Source organism: Falco cherrug, chromosome 5 (assembly GCF_023634085.1).
Source record: "Falco cherrug isolate bFalChe1 chromosome 5, bFalChe1.pri, whole genome shotgun sequence".
NCBI lineage: Eukaryota > Metazoa > Chordata > Aves > Falconiformes > Falconidae > Falco > Falco cherrug.
In genome coordinates, this window is record NC_073701.1 from 17,902,901 (window position 1) to 17,919,424 (window position 16,524).

Genomic DNA, 16,524 nt, shown 5'->3' on the forward strand with positions numbered 1-16,524 from the left:
TTCTGTAATGCTCTGCATAGCAGCCAGTTGTATAAACAGAAGAAAGACCATATCATTAGATAATCAAACTCTTTATCAAAATCCTACTGTGCTTGCACACTGTATTAGATAGGTCAGAAGAAATAACTACTCCATGATGCTGAATGTTACAGTATACAGAACCAAATTTGCTGCTTATGTTTTGATGATAAATATGCTATCATTCAAATTTATGATGGAAAAGACACACTAGTTTTTGAGAGATGTAATGGAAAATACAACAAAGATTCAAAGCGCTGCAAGAAATACTGTAAATATTTGCATTTCTAAAAATTAGTGAAGCTTATATGCCTGGGAAGTACTGCATGCAAGTAAGTTATAAATACTGGCTGAAGCTATTCCTTCATCCTATGTTTCCCAGGACTGTTTTTTCTAGAAATTAATTGTATTTATGAATTTCTGTTGTGAACTGAAAGAACACAAGTCAACCCTAAATGCCCCACAAGTGTTTTTAAAAAGTTTAATTTAAATAGATATAAAAAACCCCACCCAGATTGCTGGGTACAGATTTTCCCAGAAAACTGTAAAAGAATAAAATGGATGAGGTAGTTATGGACTTGCAGAGCCAATGGGTCCGTGTGTGTGTGCTGACTTACAGGGATTATCAACCTCTTGCTAGCTTGCGTGGTACGGCTATTGGTACAGCATGTGGGAAAACCAGGTTTGGAGATGGATAGAGACATCACTTTCACATATAAAATACAGAGAGAAACTGTAGTATTTCCCTCGTATCTAATACATCAGATTTTGCCTACTCTTGTGTATTTTAAGTAAGAAGTTTAAACAGTGTGTGCTGCTATGTGTAGCAAGATAGGGTGACACTCAGAAGACCACAGGGGATTTAAGAATGAAACCCAGGTCTCCTGATTCCTCAGCCACCTTGAGACCTTGTGTACTGCCACGTACAGCTTTCATTTGGAAACCTGGTGGGGAAAGAAGGTTTCTGAAAAATCTCAGAGAATTTAAGCAAATTATTGCAGAATTGAACATTTTTATTTTGTTAATTCTGATTATAGTTTTCTTATGAATAAACCTCCTTGGAAATTCTGAGGAAAGCTGATGAAAAGTAGGGTAAAGTGAAGCTAAATTATTGATATGTCACTCTGTGCCCCTCCTGCTCCATTGATTTAAAGGGAATAATGGACACAATTCTTTCTCAGAATACCTAGATAAAAGTATTAGCCATGAAGTTAACTGTACGCTCAGTTGAAAATCACCATGCCCCTTCACTGGATGCTACAAAAGAGGAGTTAATGCTTTACCATGTGCCTACTGCAAAGACAAGAGTGAGAAGTGACAGCTGCTAACAATGAGAGGTTGTTTTGGTCTCCCTGCAAGTCAACAGGCACCTTGATGGGTATTTTTAAATATCAGAAAGTGGAGTAAATCCAGCCAGAAATCTAACTGATAAAAAAAAAAGAAGCATGACTGATTGAATTTAAGAAAAACTTTGAATGGCTTGCTTAAGACATTTTATTAAATTATATAATGAATTTAGCACTAGAAACATGACTCTAGAGAAAGCATGATACTTTTTGTTGAAAAATTGCTCTCTCTAACCAGGCAAACCATTCTGAATATGAAATATTGGAAATTATTTTCTGTGGAGTTTTTTTCCTAATATCAAGAAAAAGCCATGACTGATGTTAATCCAGGAAGTTATTTTCCATTCTCGACTAACCCTCAAAAGGTCAAAGAGGGGCTTTGACCAGATGCAAGCTGGCCCAGATAATTAACAAACTTCATGCTCATCTGACTCTACAGCCAACAGTGTACAAAAGTGAAACAACTAGTATTAATTCCCCAAATTCCCTGTTTGTAGTCAGGTCAGCTTGAAAATCTTTCAATGTATGTCTCAAACTCATACCTCAGGATCAAAAGCAGGACACCATGGCCATTTCCCCCTTATATTAGCTCCTGTAACCTCACATTCCATCACAATTCTCACATAAAATATTTTTAGAATAAATTTTCAGGACAGTTTTTTTAATACGTACTTGGAGGCAACTCTGAAGTATTTCTGGATGAAATAAAATGCTATCCCGAGAGGCACAAGGGCAACAAGGAACCATGGAGTAGCATAGGAGATCATTCCGATGGCTGACAGGCAGAGTAAGGTGGACCGAGTAAGAGACTCCAGTGTAGGAGGAATGTGCTAGAGCAAAACAAAAACATGCATATGGCAAAAATCACTCACTGGTGGTACCACTATATATGCCCTTTCCTATAGAGGAGCATAGGGAAAGTGGAATGAAACCACTGTGCTCACTTTTATATTCTCCTTATATCAGGAGGCTTTATGTTTCTGAGAGTCTACTACTTAAATGTGCAGAGGTGAAAAAATGGGTAGGTTTTTTTTCCCCTAAGGTCACTGTTTCAACGCTCATGGGGAAATAGAAGCCATTTTCACCTCAGTTATATAACAGATAAGAAAAGGAAAATTGTTCTTCATATCCCAAATATTTAGAGAAACGGAATGCTCTTTCTTAATTTTCCTTTCATGTTCCCATCACCCTTGCATTCAGGATTATTGCTTATTCAAACATTTTAATTCACAGCCATAGTGAAAACATCCCTTCCTCTCCCTGAATGCACTAAATTCACATGTGCTTTAGCCGGGATGGAACATCTGTTTGTCATGTGTACTTACATATAGTTACAAGTTACTATATTCTACCCTGTTTCCTGTTCTGAGCCCAAAATCTGGTGTTTTGCTAATCCAGATCTTCCAACAGAAGCAACCAACCTGCATATGAAGAAAATAAGAGCCACCATCTCCCATCATGTTTATTCTATTGGTTACCTGCCCTCATTAACAAACGTGTGTACTTTCTGTTTTGAGTTTGTCTATTATCATTCCCAGAGCCTGTTTTCACTATGCCTTTCTCTATGAATATTTTAATATATCATCTTATTCAGTAGTTAAGTGAAAATTTACAAAGCCAGGTTGTAATAAAACAGAATATATTACACGTCTACCTGATCAATTATATTTGTATCAGCTGAGAAGCGATTTAGAATTAGCCCCAATGGAGTCATATCAAAGAACCTGTTGAACAAATTAAAAACAAAAAGTTACCTGAAAAGTAATTCCATTTTTGGATAAAAAGCATAGCCAGACAGAACTCTGAGCTGTGTCCAGCCACTTTTCAAAACCAAGCAGTAAATGTGAATAACATAACAGATCATAATGTCTGTATCCTGACTATCTAAATGCTTCTCTTGGCATTCCCCCACCCCCCACCCACCCTCGGCTTACCGTCTAGCCTCTTGCTCTTTCATCCACACTCCCTGAAGATTTAAGATCCCTTCCAAAGAACATAGCCTGTCCCTGGCTGCTACTCAACCTCCTACATAGTACTGGCCACCAGGACTCAGTTGTTTCATGAGAGCACCATGATAACTATTTGTTATGCAAGCATCCTTTTGGCTGTCCTGCTGCCTGTGAAAGACTGTGGTTATCGTGCACAGAACTTGCTCCTGGCCATCTGTAGAAGCCTGGTGTCCACATAGTTTCACACTATGCCTGTTGCTTGGAGGTGGAGCTGGGTGTCTTGGAGCTGGGACTGCAACTAGAGCTGTCCTTGACACCCCAGCCTTGAAGGGGGTGCCAGCTGTCTGACACATTTCAGACAGATAAAAAAAGGGGCAGAATTTCACATGTTCCAAGATGAAACTTTTTTCTCCTGATTGCCTCACTGCTTATTTTCACTTTTTGATGTCTTGAAGGAAACAGGGCAAATAAAAGCTTTTCCAGATGAGTATCTTCCCAGTTAGAAAGAGGCCAGGTTTTGGCCATGTGCCTTTTCAGGAGGAACATTATTCTTCCGTACCTGATTGGTCCAAGGATGATCTTGTTGAGGAGATTATGGTGTAGGTTCTTGGCTGCTGTGAGGCCCATCCACTCCACAGTCAGAGATGTGATGAGACAAAGGACAATCCCAGCTCCAGAGAGGATGCTGAAGACAGCTACATGATAAGTCTAATAAAATGACAAATACATCAGTCCTAGAAATAAACACCTATTTCTCTTTTCTGCTGGGAAGTTCCCAGGGTACCTGGTACCAATCAGCTAGCATGTCACGTCACTTATAGTACAGAATTATATAAGTGTAATCTTTGGGAAATAAAAGAACTATGATGGAACTGTAATTAATTAAGTTCACATAATTAGAAGATCTGGCAGTTCTAAGATTCCTCAGCCTACTGGTGAGTACCCTTCAAGACCCTGAAGTGATAGTACATAGAACTGGGAAGACAAACTATCTGGACAAATACAAAAGTATGCAAACTGTTAGCCAAGAAACTCAGACAACCAAAGCAGAACCTCTCAAGAATTAAAGCATTTGAGAGATGTTGGAAAGTTCCATTTTATTAAGTCCAAGCACCACTAAAATTCCCAGAGCAAATCCTAAACTAATCTGCCAGGGCTATAAAACATTGAAGTCTTCTGAAAGTTTACTAAGCGAATTCCAGTGAGATATTTCTATATGAGTCCAATTTACAGCTATAAGCAGATTGTATTTGAGTAGTACATTTGAAAACTTTTTTTCTTTTCTTTTTTTTTTTTTTTCCCTGGCAGGACATTACTGGACAGTCAGTACTTAGGAAAATGGGGTCATTGACTTAGGTGTTAAAAAATCCAGATGGAAAAGTTTAGTATGAGATTCCTTCCTTTAAAAGGTCAATCATTTTTCTGACCTCAAACATGTTTCTGTTTCAGTTTTGCATGTTTGAAAATTTTGATAAAATTTGAGTTGTTTTTTGTTTTAGCATGAACAATTCATCCATCCTATATAATAATAAATCCTACTATATCTGTCTTTCTAATCTAGCTGGCTTCTAGATGAACAGCAAATAATTGCTTTAGAAATTTGTTTCTTTTTTTCCCTGTCAAGCTCCAAGATATGGCCCACCTTATTTGTGCTGTTAACATCATCAGCGTTCTTGACTTCATTTACATTGTCCATGGATGTCCACGTAGCAAGCCAGTAATCTATGGCCACTATAACTGAGTGTTTCAACAACTTTGAGAAAATCATCAGAAAGAGCAAGAAAAATCCTCCAGAGGTTAGATATCTCCAGCAGGTTTTCCAAGGCATCTTTGTCCTGAGCCTCAAGACAGTTGACATATTATCATCTTCATCTTCTTCCTCTTCTTCCTCTGTGACTCAGACATTTGATCAAGTTAGCTTGGATTCAGTGCTAAGAATTATACCTGGGTTTACTGGATTTGGTTTACTTTTTTTGAAGTTTAATTTTAACATCAAAATTCAATTTTTCATTTAAAAACAGCAAACACATCAGACATATTTTTGTAAGACTTCCCCTGTGCTCTTTGAGCAACTCTATAAACTGTCAGTCTTTGACTTGTTACAGTTCTGTTAATAATATATTTTTGTAAATCAGGTCTTCAGTACCGCCTATTTATAGTAAAGACTAGGCCTTTCCCAAGCTGTTCAGCTGCTTTTATTGTATAGTCAGCAGAGCACCTTGGGTCACATGGGAGATTCTAGAAAGTTCTCCAAATCTTTGCATCCAGAGGATCCGTCATCTGTTGCATGAAAGAGTTAAATTTCCCCTTAATTCCAGAATACTAAAGTTTTTTTCTATGATAAAGTAATAATTGTTCACATTATACTGAAATATAATTGGTGGAAGACTTCTGCTATGGGAAATATGTATTTCATAGGTGCACAAACATGACATTTAATTTTTTTTTCCCTAGGCAGGAAGAATATGCATCTCACAGCTTTGCAGGCCACACTTATGGAAAAGAAATGTTGACCTGCTCTTGACAGCCCTGAACTAACAGCATTTCCACTCATTGCTGATTTTGAACGTTAAAATGAATTAGTGATTTCTTGAAAGTTGAAATTCTACACTTTTTGGGACACAGAGATTTGTTGTACATTCCCTAGACCACATAATAAGTACGGATGACCTAGAATGCAATGTTAGGTTATATTTCTGTCCTGAAGTTACTGATATGTGGTTTTTTATCTGAATGACGTCTGCTTTTTGCAGGCATTCTGTGGACTATATGGGCATGTCTTTCCCCCCCCCCGTGTTTTCTATACCCTACAAAGAAGATCCAGGGTTTTGGCAAGGTTTTCTTGCACAGGCCAAAAGGAAGGGCTCAGGAATGACCTCAATTCAAATTCATCCAAGAATTTAACTGATAAAGTGTACTGATGACTGCAACTAATAAGAGGTGTTCTGCCCAGCTCTGCCGAAGAAGTATGAAGCCAACACAGTATTTCTATCTGAAGGGCTTTGGGGCCGAGATCTGCCTATGGTACAGTGGTTGGGAGTCTCTTCAAAATGGAGCAATCCAGGACCTACAGACCTATGACTTAAGATGACAATCCATCATGAGCATTGTCAGATGAAACACAAGGTAGCAACAAAGAGCCTGTTAATAGCCAGTGTGCATTCTGCAATCACTCCAGTCAACATCACCATGACAATTGCAATTAGTGCTCCTGTTGAGTTAAGGTAAAGCCTGCAGTTCACTTCTCTTCCCTGGCTCAACCTTACTGCTTGCCAGGGCTGACTACTCCCTTTAGGCCTCGTCTAGCATCCCAGGGATGTTCTTGATGGGTCTTATTGCCAGCTGCCAATATCCAACCATTCTCCCCCCCACCCCACTTTAAAAGTATCGTGAATCTGAATCTGCACCACTAAAAGCATCAACACCTGGGGGGAACCAGAAGCTAAGCTTGAGAACAAAGCCTAAAGCTTCTCCCATAAACAGTCTCAGCTAGAAAAATAGCAGGTTAACTCCATATCCAAAAAGGAATTGAAAATAACTACAAGTCTGATCACATGATATTTCAAAAGTCCAGCACAGAACATTCCCAGGTATCTCATGAGGGATAGGGCTATAGCTGATCTAACATTATTGTGACAATGACTAGGCAGATCTACCGCAATTTTCTTTAATTACAATTCTTACTGTTGTTTTACTGCTATCTCACCCCTCAATACCTCCAGCCAGTATGAGTTAGAAAAAACCTTGTTTTGGTACACCCTTATCCCTGTACAATGTATAGAGAAATATTTGGAGAATCCCTTAAACAAGTCACATTATAAACAGGTTGAAGTGTTGTTCTTTCCACTGTTATTACCAAGTGTCATCAACAACTTCATACTTTGTTGCTAAGAACTGCCAGATATTCAAGTGGAAAGGCAATGAAGCATGGTAATAGAGTAAATAAAGTGAAATGCTAAAATATACCTTCATCTTCGTCTTCCAGTTGTGATTTGGATTCTCTGGGATACATGGCCCTTCTAAGGGTTTTTCTCTCAAGAGTAGTCTGGTCAGCTTCCATATCCTGTCATAAAAGAACTTATTTCTTAATTTGAGAGTTTAACTGTCTGCCACTGTAGTAGCACCAACAGCAACCTCAAAGAGTCTGTATTCGGATCTTTTAGTTCACAGGATGCAAAAGCATAGATTATCCTTCAGAAAATCCTCCTTTGTCCATGTCCTTCCTTCTCTTTCATCCGTTCTTTCATTCTCTCTTCCGGAATGATAAAGACTTAAAAAATAGCCTTTAGAGAATCCTAAATGCTCATGGAAATAACATAATAAAAGGCTAAGAGATACTTTAGGATGTCTCTTAGTCCATCCCTTGCCCTAGCAAAGGATCAGTTGTGTACCACATTTCAAGAGTATGTTTGCTTGACGTGTTCTAACAAATGACCCATGATGGATATACTACATACTTCCTAAATCTATTTTAGTCCTGTGTTTTTCTCCCTAATATCTAGTTTAATACTTGGTTTCTGACATGGCTTGGGTTTTTTAGAAATTAACTGAAAAATTTTTCTTTTGAGAAAGGTCATCCTTGCCCACATGCTCCTACTTACCTTTTCCAATTCTTGATCTTGGCGATTCATCAAAGTTTTCCAGTGTTCATATAGCTCAATATCATTGTTTTGGATATCCTTTAGTGTCCCTTCTCTAAGTACCATTCCATCCTTCATTGCTATGATCTAGGGAAGAAAGCATCCAATAGGTCTGCTTAGGAACATAGATGCCATAATCACTGACTTGATTCGTGCAAGACATGTCTCAGTATCGGTGAGATTACCATTCTGCAAATTTCAGTGTTAATTTTATTCAATATTTTATTAATAACTTCTTACGTTTGTTGACGCAGCTCATAAACTGAAAGTTCTATAGGCCATGCTTACCTGTACTTGTAAAAAGCATCGATGAGACATAATTAGTAATAGTCATATCTGCAATTAAATAATAATTCTCTGGTGGCTTTCAATCAAAAAACCTACACAAATAATGTAAAGATAAAATTGTTCCTTCTACTATAAAATTGGTATTATGTAAAGTGGCAGTTAGCCACATGACATAGGGCACTAAGAAGGAGGGACTCTTGTTACAGAGAAAAGCAGTGATCTCATTAAATGTGGTGCTAACTTCACGTGTACGTTCATTATCAACAAACCTGCATCATGGTATCTCTTCTCTTACCCAGTCAGCATGTGGTAGATATTGTAACTTATGTGTCACCAGAACAAGAGTCCTCTTGTCTTCTTGCAGAAACTTCAAAATCCCTTCCTGCATTAAATGATCACTTAAGTGAATGTCCAGCGCAGAGAATGGGTCATCCTGTAATCAGATCAAATTTAAAAATATTAGGTCAGGATACCATAATTAGTTTTATTTCTTTCTAGAGTTGTTTTTTTGTTTTTGTTTTGTTTTGTTTTGTTTTTTTTTAATAATAATAGAAAGCATCTGCTATTACTAACATTTTGTCTCTCTCTAATGACCAAGACCTAGTCAGAGGGCTGCACTATGAAACAGTGAGCTAGAATCCATGGCTCCTCTGTTCATAGCAATGGACTCAGTTAATTTTTTGTACCTAGATGTGTGCAGTGCTGGTGCCACACTGACAGGGTGGACTAATCCTGATCAGGAACACTGGAACTGAAATTTCCCATGGGCTTAATTTGATGGGAAACTGGCACAGGAAATTTAAAGCAGAATTAGGGGCTGTTCTAATTTACCCCAAAGTAAACTGCAAATGTGCTTGGTCTTCACTTTGAGTGAGTGTGGCTAGCAACAAGACAACATTCAGATAAGGATATTAATATACAAACACATTTTCTTTAAGAACAGAAGCCCCTGATCAATTTTGAAGAGGCTTAAATAGCCCCTTGATGAGCAGTAGCCTCCTGAAATTCCTGGCATGCTTTGAAATTAGTAACAGAGAAGGGAAAGTCTGTCCAAATCTGCAGCACTCTGCAGGAGAGTGCTGAGCCCTCAGTCTGTTCATCGCTCACAAGTAGTTGCATTATGGTGCTTTTCCTTATCAGAAGTCCTGCTGATTTCAGTGGGACTGTGTCAAAAGTAGGTCATCACTGAGAGTGAGCACAAGGCAGACAATCTGTTCTACTCTTCCAGTGTTGGTCTTTGCAGGAAATTCCGCCTTGATCAGTCTCCCAGTATGTTTTGATGCTGCCTCTGGTGGATGTTTATTTCCTAGCTCTATAATTTGGATTTGGAGTTGAATACAAGTCCCTGTAGTTTTCTAAATCTAACATAGATCTTTCTAAAGCTAAATATAAGGAATGGCAGTTTTATTACTAACTTTCCATGCTCCATGTGAAAAAGAAAAATCTTACCAAGAAGACAATGTTGGTGTTCTGATAGAGTGCTCGAGCTACACAGATTCTCTGTCGTTGGCCGCCACTTAAATTAATTCCCTAATGAGTATAATGGATGAGAAATATGCATCTTTGAATAAACATTATGATAGAACTTTGAAAATGTGATTTTTTACAATTATACAGCATTCCAATAAAAATAAAAAGCTTTGTTAAAATGCTAATCCTGTTGATAAACAAGCATAATCCTCATATAATGTCAGAAGGAAAAAAATTGTTCAGCAACTAATCATGCGTAAGTGTAAATCATGAAGAGCTTCTGTAAAGCACAGCAGGCTGTTTAGACTGACAAATGCAACCAATACTAACATCAAATTCTGCAAGCCAAATACAGACTTTGATCAAAAAATCTTATTTGAGAAACAGCTGAAGAAGGAAAAAAGTGTTCAATTTTTTTTTTTTTTCAGTAAGCCCATGTGAATTGTGACTATTTAGCAGGCTGGCAGCCAATACAGACTAGATTTGCCTGAGTGTCTCCAGACAGGGCTTTCTTAATACATAGGCTAAGCAGACATAAAAGCATTCATATTATTTACCCTTTCTCCAATTTCTGTCTGATCGCCAAATGGTAGTAAGTCAATGTCAGGCTGCAGAGAGCACGCATCTGTTACAGCTTTGTACCTGTAAAAACAATATAGTCACCACAATTATTTAACCAGTCACTTACTTTGCTAACACAAAAACGTCCAGCTCAAATTTACCGCTAAGTTATTATGGCTCTGTGACAGTTGGATAATTGAAAAAATAATTAGGGCAATATGATTATTCAGCAACTAATCATGGAGCGTTGTAAACTAAGCATTGTGAAAAATCACGTATTTATTAGAGATCTTCATTGGCAAGCCTACTTTTGAAAGATTCAATTACATAAATTATTAAGTATATTCCTCCCTATCATGGAGCTGTTTTGCTGAACTCTGGAGTATTTGAAGCCATTTCCTGAGTTATTATTCTTCCCCCTTTAGGTGCCTCTTCAGTTACTTCAGTGTGATATTACAGGACAAAGGATCCTTACAGTGCTTCTGATCTTGCCAGAACCAGGAAACTGCTTGCACAACTTTGCAGTTTGCTGTGAGATTCCTGGGTCTGTGGGGTATTGCAGATAATCTGCTGATAAGCAGCTGGGATCAGATGATTTGAATGGTGGAATTCAGCCTTGCTCCTTTGATATAAGTGAAGTTAGGCTGATGGATGCAGTAGCGGAAGAATCTGGTCCCTTAAATTTTAGATGCTTATCTGGATTTTGAGATATTTGGTTATTGCTAAGTTTTATTAAGTGGGAATGGAGTCATACATCTTATACATACATACATGAGGGGAATGGGATGTATTTTTAATAACTTAAACCAAAGAGAGTATTGCCTTTGAAAACACCAGCAGTTTTCCTTAAGTCATCACTTTTTCCACAGTATTTGTCAGCTGACCTTTTAGAAAGGCACAAGAAGCAAGTGCTGGATAGGCACAACAAGAAGCTGTGCACCTCAGCTTTCACACTCCCTTCTCCTTATTTCTAAAGGAAGAATTAAGGTTATCTCTGTGAGGCACCTCATCTTCATACGTGCAGTGTTTTTGTAAAGTGGCTGCTCCAGTAACTTGATCACAGCAGGATTAGCACATAAACTCAGTGGAAACATGCCTAGAATCCCTATTTCCAGAGTCATCTGGCAGCCTCAGGCTCCATTAAACAAAACAAAAATACGCCAGTAGTATCCAAAGATGGGATTCATCTCACCTAACTTTAGCTGCTTGAAAAATACACATATGGCTTCTGCTGTATTCCATGGAGAGCCCCTGCTGCTGTGTGATTTCTCACAAATATCTTAGACATGCACCCTGGTTAGAGGGGGAGCCTTGAAAGACTAATTTAAGACAGAAATCTTCCTTTGAAATGGCTGAAGACAGGTTAGCTAAATCCACCCCAGGGTTAACGTGCATTGGTATTTTTCAGAATTTACAAAATTTCTCCAGGAGGAGAAGACAAAAACATCTTTAAAAGAAGCTGCTAGGTGTTTTCGCAAGGGTAGTGATATTTACCTCTGTTTATTAAACGGGCTTCCAAAGATAATGTTCTCCTCCACGGTTGCATTCAGCAGCCACGGCTTCTGCGCTGCATAAGCCACCGAGTATCTGTTTCTACTGTAGACAGATAAAGAGCATTAGTAAAAAACAAAGCACCCACATTATGAGATGTCTGAGAATCAGGTTTTTTAAAACTAAGTACATGAATATGCATTTGTAAAAATACAGGGGAAACATATAGGCAAAGCAACTGTTACAAAAGTGAAGGGAAGAATTTTAGATCAGATGTTTTTGTTAGAACAACACCCACTCTCTCCCCTGATGGCAAAATCTATACTCTAGGTTATATTCTATTCTACTATGAATGGCTGGTACCTATCTCGATCTAGCAACTGCAATTTCAATCCAAAGGCAAATTATAAATAATCAAAGTTATTGCATTCTCACAAGAATAGTTAATTATTTTTTTCTCTAACGTCAAAACAGGTAGAGAAAATGGCATCATACACTTGACTTGCTGCTTTCTGAAGTTTTAGATTATTTTACATGGCCATACACGTGAAAAATTTTTTTCCTTTAAGTCTATTAGTCTCTCAATGGACTAACATGATATTGAGAAAGAGGGCAGTTGATACAGATTGGGAACGAATCATTACAGTTTCCCAAGCATTTTTTAGACATACTTTAAATGCGTCTAAATAGCTAATGGCATGTGTACAATAGGAGTAAGAATGTTCTTTACTTCTGGCTGTTTTCCCTGTGTACAGCAGCAAAAAAGGTCATGTAATTTAAGACATTCTTCTGAGATGCCCGAGACATGTGAGGCAGGAGGTGTGAACTGGTACCAGCTTGTGGATCTGAACACTTATCTTCCTTCTCAGTCTCTTTGATGGTATTGCTTCCAACTAAACATTGAATATAGTTTTGTACGTAAACAACTAGGATTTCCTATTGAGAGAGAGGGTGCTAGCGTATGAGAAATAGCTGGTTAGAAGCAGTCAGTACTATCCCCAAAATTTTAGGAGTTTTAGCAGTTCAGTACGTACTAGTATGAACTATGTCCTCAGGATTTTCAGGTAGCAAATCATGGTGTGGCTCCCAACCACAGCTATGTGTGCCACTACTTCTCTATCATGTATGACACGATTTTAGTTTAGCTTGTCCTTCTTTGCAACCTGCAGGCCCTTTCCCTGAAGCCAAGCATGGAGTCACTGCTTGACTTCAGCTGGAGGGCAGCCAGCTCCCTCTGCAGACTGTGTGCCCTGCTTCACCACGCAGCCACCAAGCTGGGGTACGAGCAACACAAAACCCACTGCTGATCAGAAAATGTGCAAACACATGGGAGGGTACATGTAACAATGTCTTATATCTAGAGACCCTGTCTTGCAAGATATGGAGCACACTAAACTCCCAGTGGTGTCAAATGGGAGCTGGGAGCTCTGAACGTCTTTCAGACAAGACTGAGGTAGTGGTACAATGGCTGGAGAAGATTGGGATCCACTAGCACAATCTGTCAGTTAATCCTACGGTAAGTGATTATTGACATGGTAAGAAAATGGAGATGGCTGAAGGGTACAAAGATGAAGGTTTGAGGAAATTCTGAAGAAATGAATGAGTGTATTATGATACACTAAAAACAGAAATAATACCTTCTGGATGCTTCAAAAGAAGGTTCAGTTTCATTTACACTGTAAGTTATGGTAAATGTCATTTAGTAAGCAGGAAATACAGAGAATAACATTTTATGCTATTTTTACATACAGGGAAACTGGAGTTAGGTACGTATTTTAAGAACTCTTCATCACTTTGGGTTTTTTGTTCTTAAAGGGAAAATAAACAAGGTCTAAGTAAAAGCATATAACTTCTAAATACAACAGTTTCAAATCTATAGGGCATAGTGGTTAAACGGGCAAGTTATGTTGCTAGAAAATGTAATAAAAATGAAAGGTCTATTGTAAAACCTATTAAAAATGAAATTATTGATATTGCCTGGGTATATAAAAGGTTGACAAGCAATAAGTTAGTTTCTCCACACAGTTCTGCCAATGACCTGCAAAAGTTGGTAACTAATGTCAAATTTCCCCTGGAGCAAAGACAAGCTTTGCAGACACACTTTTGAATCAGAACAGGTTTTGAGCCTGTTTATAGCACCAAAACTGCATCAAGCCATGCATGCCACTACAACACCTAGGCTTTCCTTGTCAACCTCCACTTCTTAAGGATCATATGCCTGAAGTACATTATGAAGAACGTGCAATGGCAGTAATAATATGAATGATTTTGCAGCTCCCTCTGTTTTTTAATTGACTTATTAACAGTGTTGAGGGCATGGTGTGGTAGTCAAAGCAGTTCTGGACCAGCGATGGTGCTTATGACCAGGCATGGTGACACATCACTGCAAAGTGCGAAACATAAAAGAGTAAGTTTATGCCTGGTAAATGGAAACAAGCATTAGGAGGGACTAGAAACTGATACTGATGTATTATTTGCCTGACTTAAAAAAAGCCAAGCAAACAAATCCTCCCCTCTCAAGCCCATGAATCCTCCAGATGAAATATTTTACTGCTGAGACAGAAATGTCTGCTTTCCTGCTGGGATACCAGTAACTGCAGCTGTACTCATAAACACAGGATCCAAGTCTAGCAAAGGGCATAAAAATTCTAATAGCAGAGCCCTTGTAATGCCAGACTCATGTATTAAGCATCTCCCCAAAATGCCAGAACTGAGACATTGATTTCTGTGCTGCACATCAGCTGTCTAAGAACTTTGGTAATTCATGCCTCCTAAAGTGCACAATCAGTGTATTTCCTTCGTGCACCGATGACCAGAGAAGATATTACATCAGAGGTGAATAAGCCCTATTGGTTATCTCAGAAGGGTCAGAGCACCATAAATTGAGGCTCAAACCAGGCATTGCTTCACCAGAATTGGTCCTTCATTCAGCAGAAGCTTCCAGTCTTCTCTACAATGGAAAAAAGTTACAAGAAAGCAAAAGATGGAGTCTAATGAGACATTAAAAAGAGGTCAGAAATTAGGTCAAACCAAACAAAGAAGAAAAGCCAGTTTTCCTCTATTAAAAAACCTTGATTTTTTTATCAGCAGAGTATTGCAATTGTAATTGTAATTGTAGAAAGGGATAATGCTTTCATGTATATGTTTGGGAGAGCCCTCTGAAATAAAATTTAATAAAAACTGGGCACAAGCCTTGCAAGACCCCTTGCAATTTCATACCAGATTTAATATGCTTGTCATTATAATCAAATATAGTATGTGAATGAGCAAGTGTTAATTTTAGGATCTCAGCTTCTTAAACTCATCCTAGGATAAAAATTTCACTCAATGCTTAGTTTGACAAATACACTTTAATTCTCCCAAATTATGAGTGAGGTTTCTGTGAGAATCCATGTTCATTAATACTCCTATGAATAAATACATATAAGACCTTTATTGAGCTGGGGCCTTCATAAATAAGGGGATTAAGTATTTGGTCTTGCACTTTATTACCCTACTGAATCTGAAATAGCGGTGCTATTGCAGGGCATGGGAGTGGGCTAAAACTGAAGCTCCTGAGGTTTCTATAAAGAATATTTTGTTTGCCCACTGGGATTAGCAATCTTCACTCTAATTTCTTTATTTATTGAAATGTGCCTATTTATACTGATTTTTAATCTGTACTATAAAATATACATATTCCTCAAAATGGGCCATGGTAAGTTCAGGTCTGAAATGGTAGGAAAGGCCAAACTGATTAGATTGTTTAGTCATTTTTGTAATAATTTGGATATATAAGATGAAATAATACAGAAACTAATTAAAATCAAGGTTTTAAGGAAAAGTAAAAAGGAGATCTTGTTGAAATTTGGACAACTTTTATTCTAACTCTGGACATTTTAAAATAGACTAATGCATTTCTAACCAGGCCCAGATTCCTTCAGCCTACAAAACAGAAAGGGAGGAGAATAAAGAGATACAAAGTCTCCGGGATACCATGTAATGGCAGAACGAACCATTTCTTCTAATAAGGCAAGAAATTTGAGGCAAGACAAGGACCGAGCATCTACATAAATTCTACCCAGCAGTTTGGAGGAATTTCTTCCCAACCCTGCAACCAGCCATAGCAGCACAGAAGCACTAACAGATATGCTAACTTTGGCTACTGAAGTTTATCTGGCCAATCATTTATCCCTTCAGTGTTTTCTATGAGCGTCTGTGGTTGCAACCTTTTGGTAAGCAGTTGTACTTGGCAACCGTTCTGAGGGGAGCACTGACTTGTCCTAATTTTTCTTGAAGCCTTCCATAGTTTGAGGGTGGAACAGGCCATCTGGGTGGATCTATTTCATAATTCTTGTGTTTCCCATGCTCTTCACTTATTACACAAAAACTGCTTGCATGGAAACCCATTCAATGTACAGAAAATGTATACCAAGTGAAGAGCTTCCCCTTAGCCACTCTTCTTTTCTTGGTGATCTGAGAAGATGGTTCTGACTCTTTGTCTTGGTGTGGATGAAGGGAATACATGTCTCTGCATATTCCCCACATCTGCCCCCGTATAGACTTAATAACTCAGATCTGAAACAGGCTTAGCCTTATCCAGATAACCTCATGCTTCAATGTTTAGGGGAATCTCTCCAGCTGATTGCTCAATGGGAAAACAAAAAGCCAGCTTGTTGTCTAAGGTTTGTAATGTATCTGAGGCATGTCTCATGTAAGGGGGAAGAATTGAGATGTGGCCCATCAGATCTGCCCTGGCCAAGATCTCTTACCGAAAGATAC

At 38.3% G+C, this 16,524-nt stretch overlaps 1 protein-coding gene across 7 annotated transcripts in view; it reads right to left on the reverse strand.

Annotated features, from left to right (window-relative positions):
• ABCC9 (ATP binding cassette subfamily C member 9) overlaps positions 1-16,524 on the reverse strand; it is a 74,504-nt gene that overhangs the window by 18,681 nt on the left and 39,299 nt on the right. For 4 of the 7 annotated variants that reach the window (XM_014287028.3, XM_055711765.1, XM_027797403.2 and 1 more), the window contains 11 exons: positions 13,401-13,439; positions 11,767-11,868; positions 10,269-10,353; positions 9,691-9,771; positions 8,537-8,674; positions 7,915-8,040; positions 7,280-7,376; positions 4,956-5,203; positions 3,873-4,021; positions 3,019-3,088; positions 2,037-2,194 (listed from right to left, as the gene is read on the reverse strand). In XM_014287028.3, coding sequence (XP_014142503.1) covers positions 2,037-2,194; positions 3,019-3,088; positions 3,873-4,021; positions 4,956-5,203; positions 7,280-7,376; positions 7,915-8,040; positions 8,537-8,674; positions 9,691-9,771; positions 10,269-10,353; positions 11,767-11,868; positions 13,401-13,439 — 1,293 coding nt within the window. The remainder of the gene's footprint in view (positions 1-2,036; positions 2,195-3,018; positions 3,089-3,872; positions 4,022-4,955; positions 5,204-7,279; positions 7,377-7,914; positions 8,041-8,536; positions 8,675-9,690; positions 9,772-10,268; positions 10,354-11,766; positions 11,869-13,400; positions 13,440-16,524) is intronic. The other 3 variants (XM_055711766.1, XM_055711764.1, XM_055711767.1) reach the window with 2 other exon arrangements.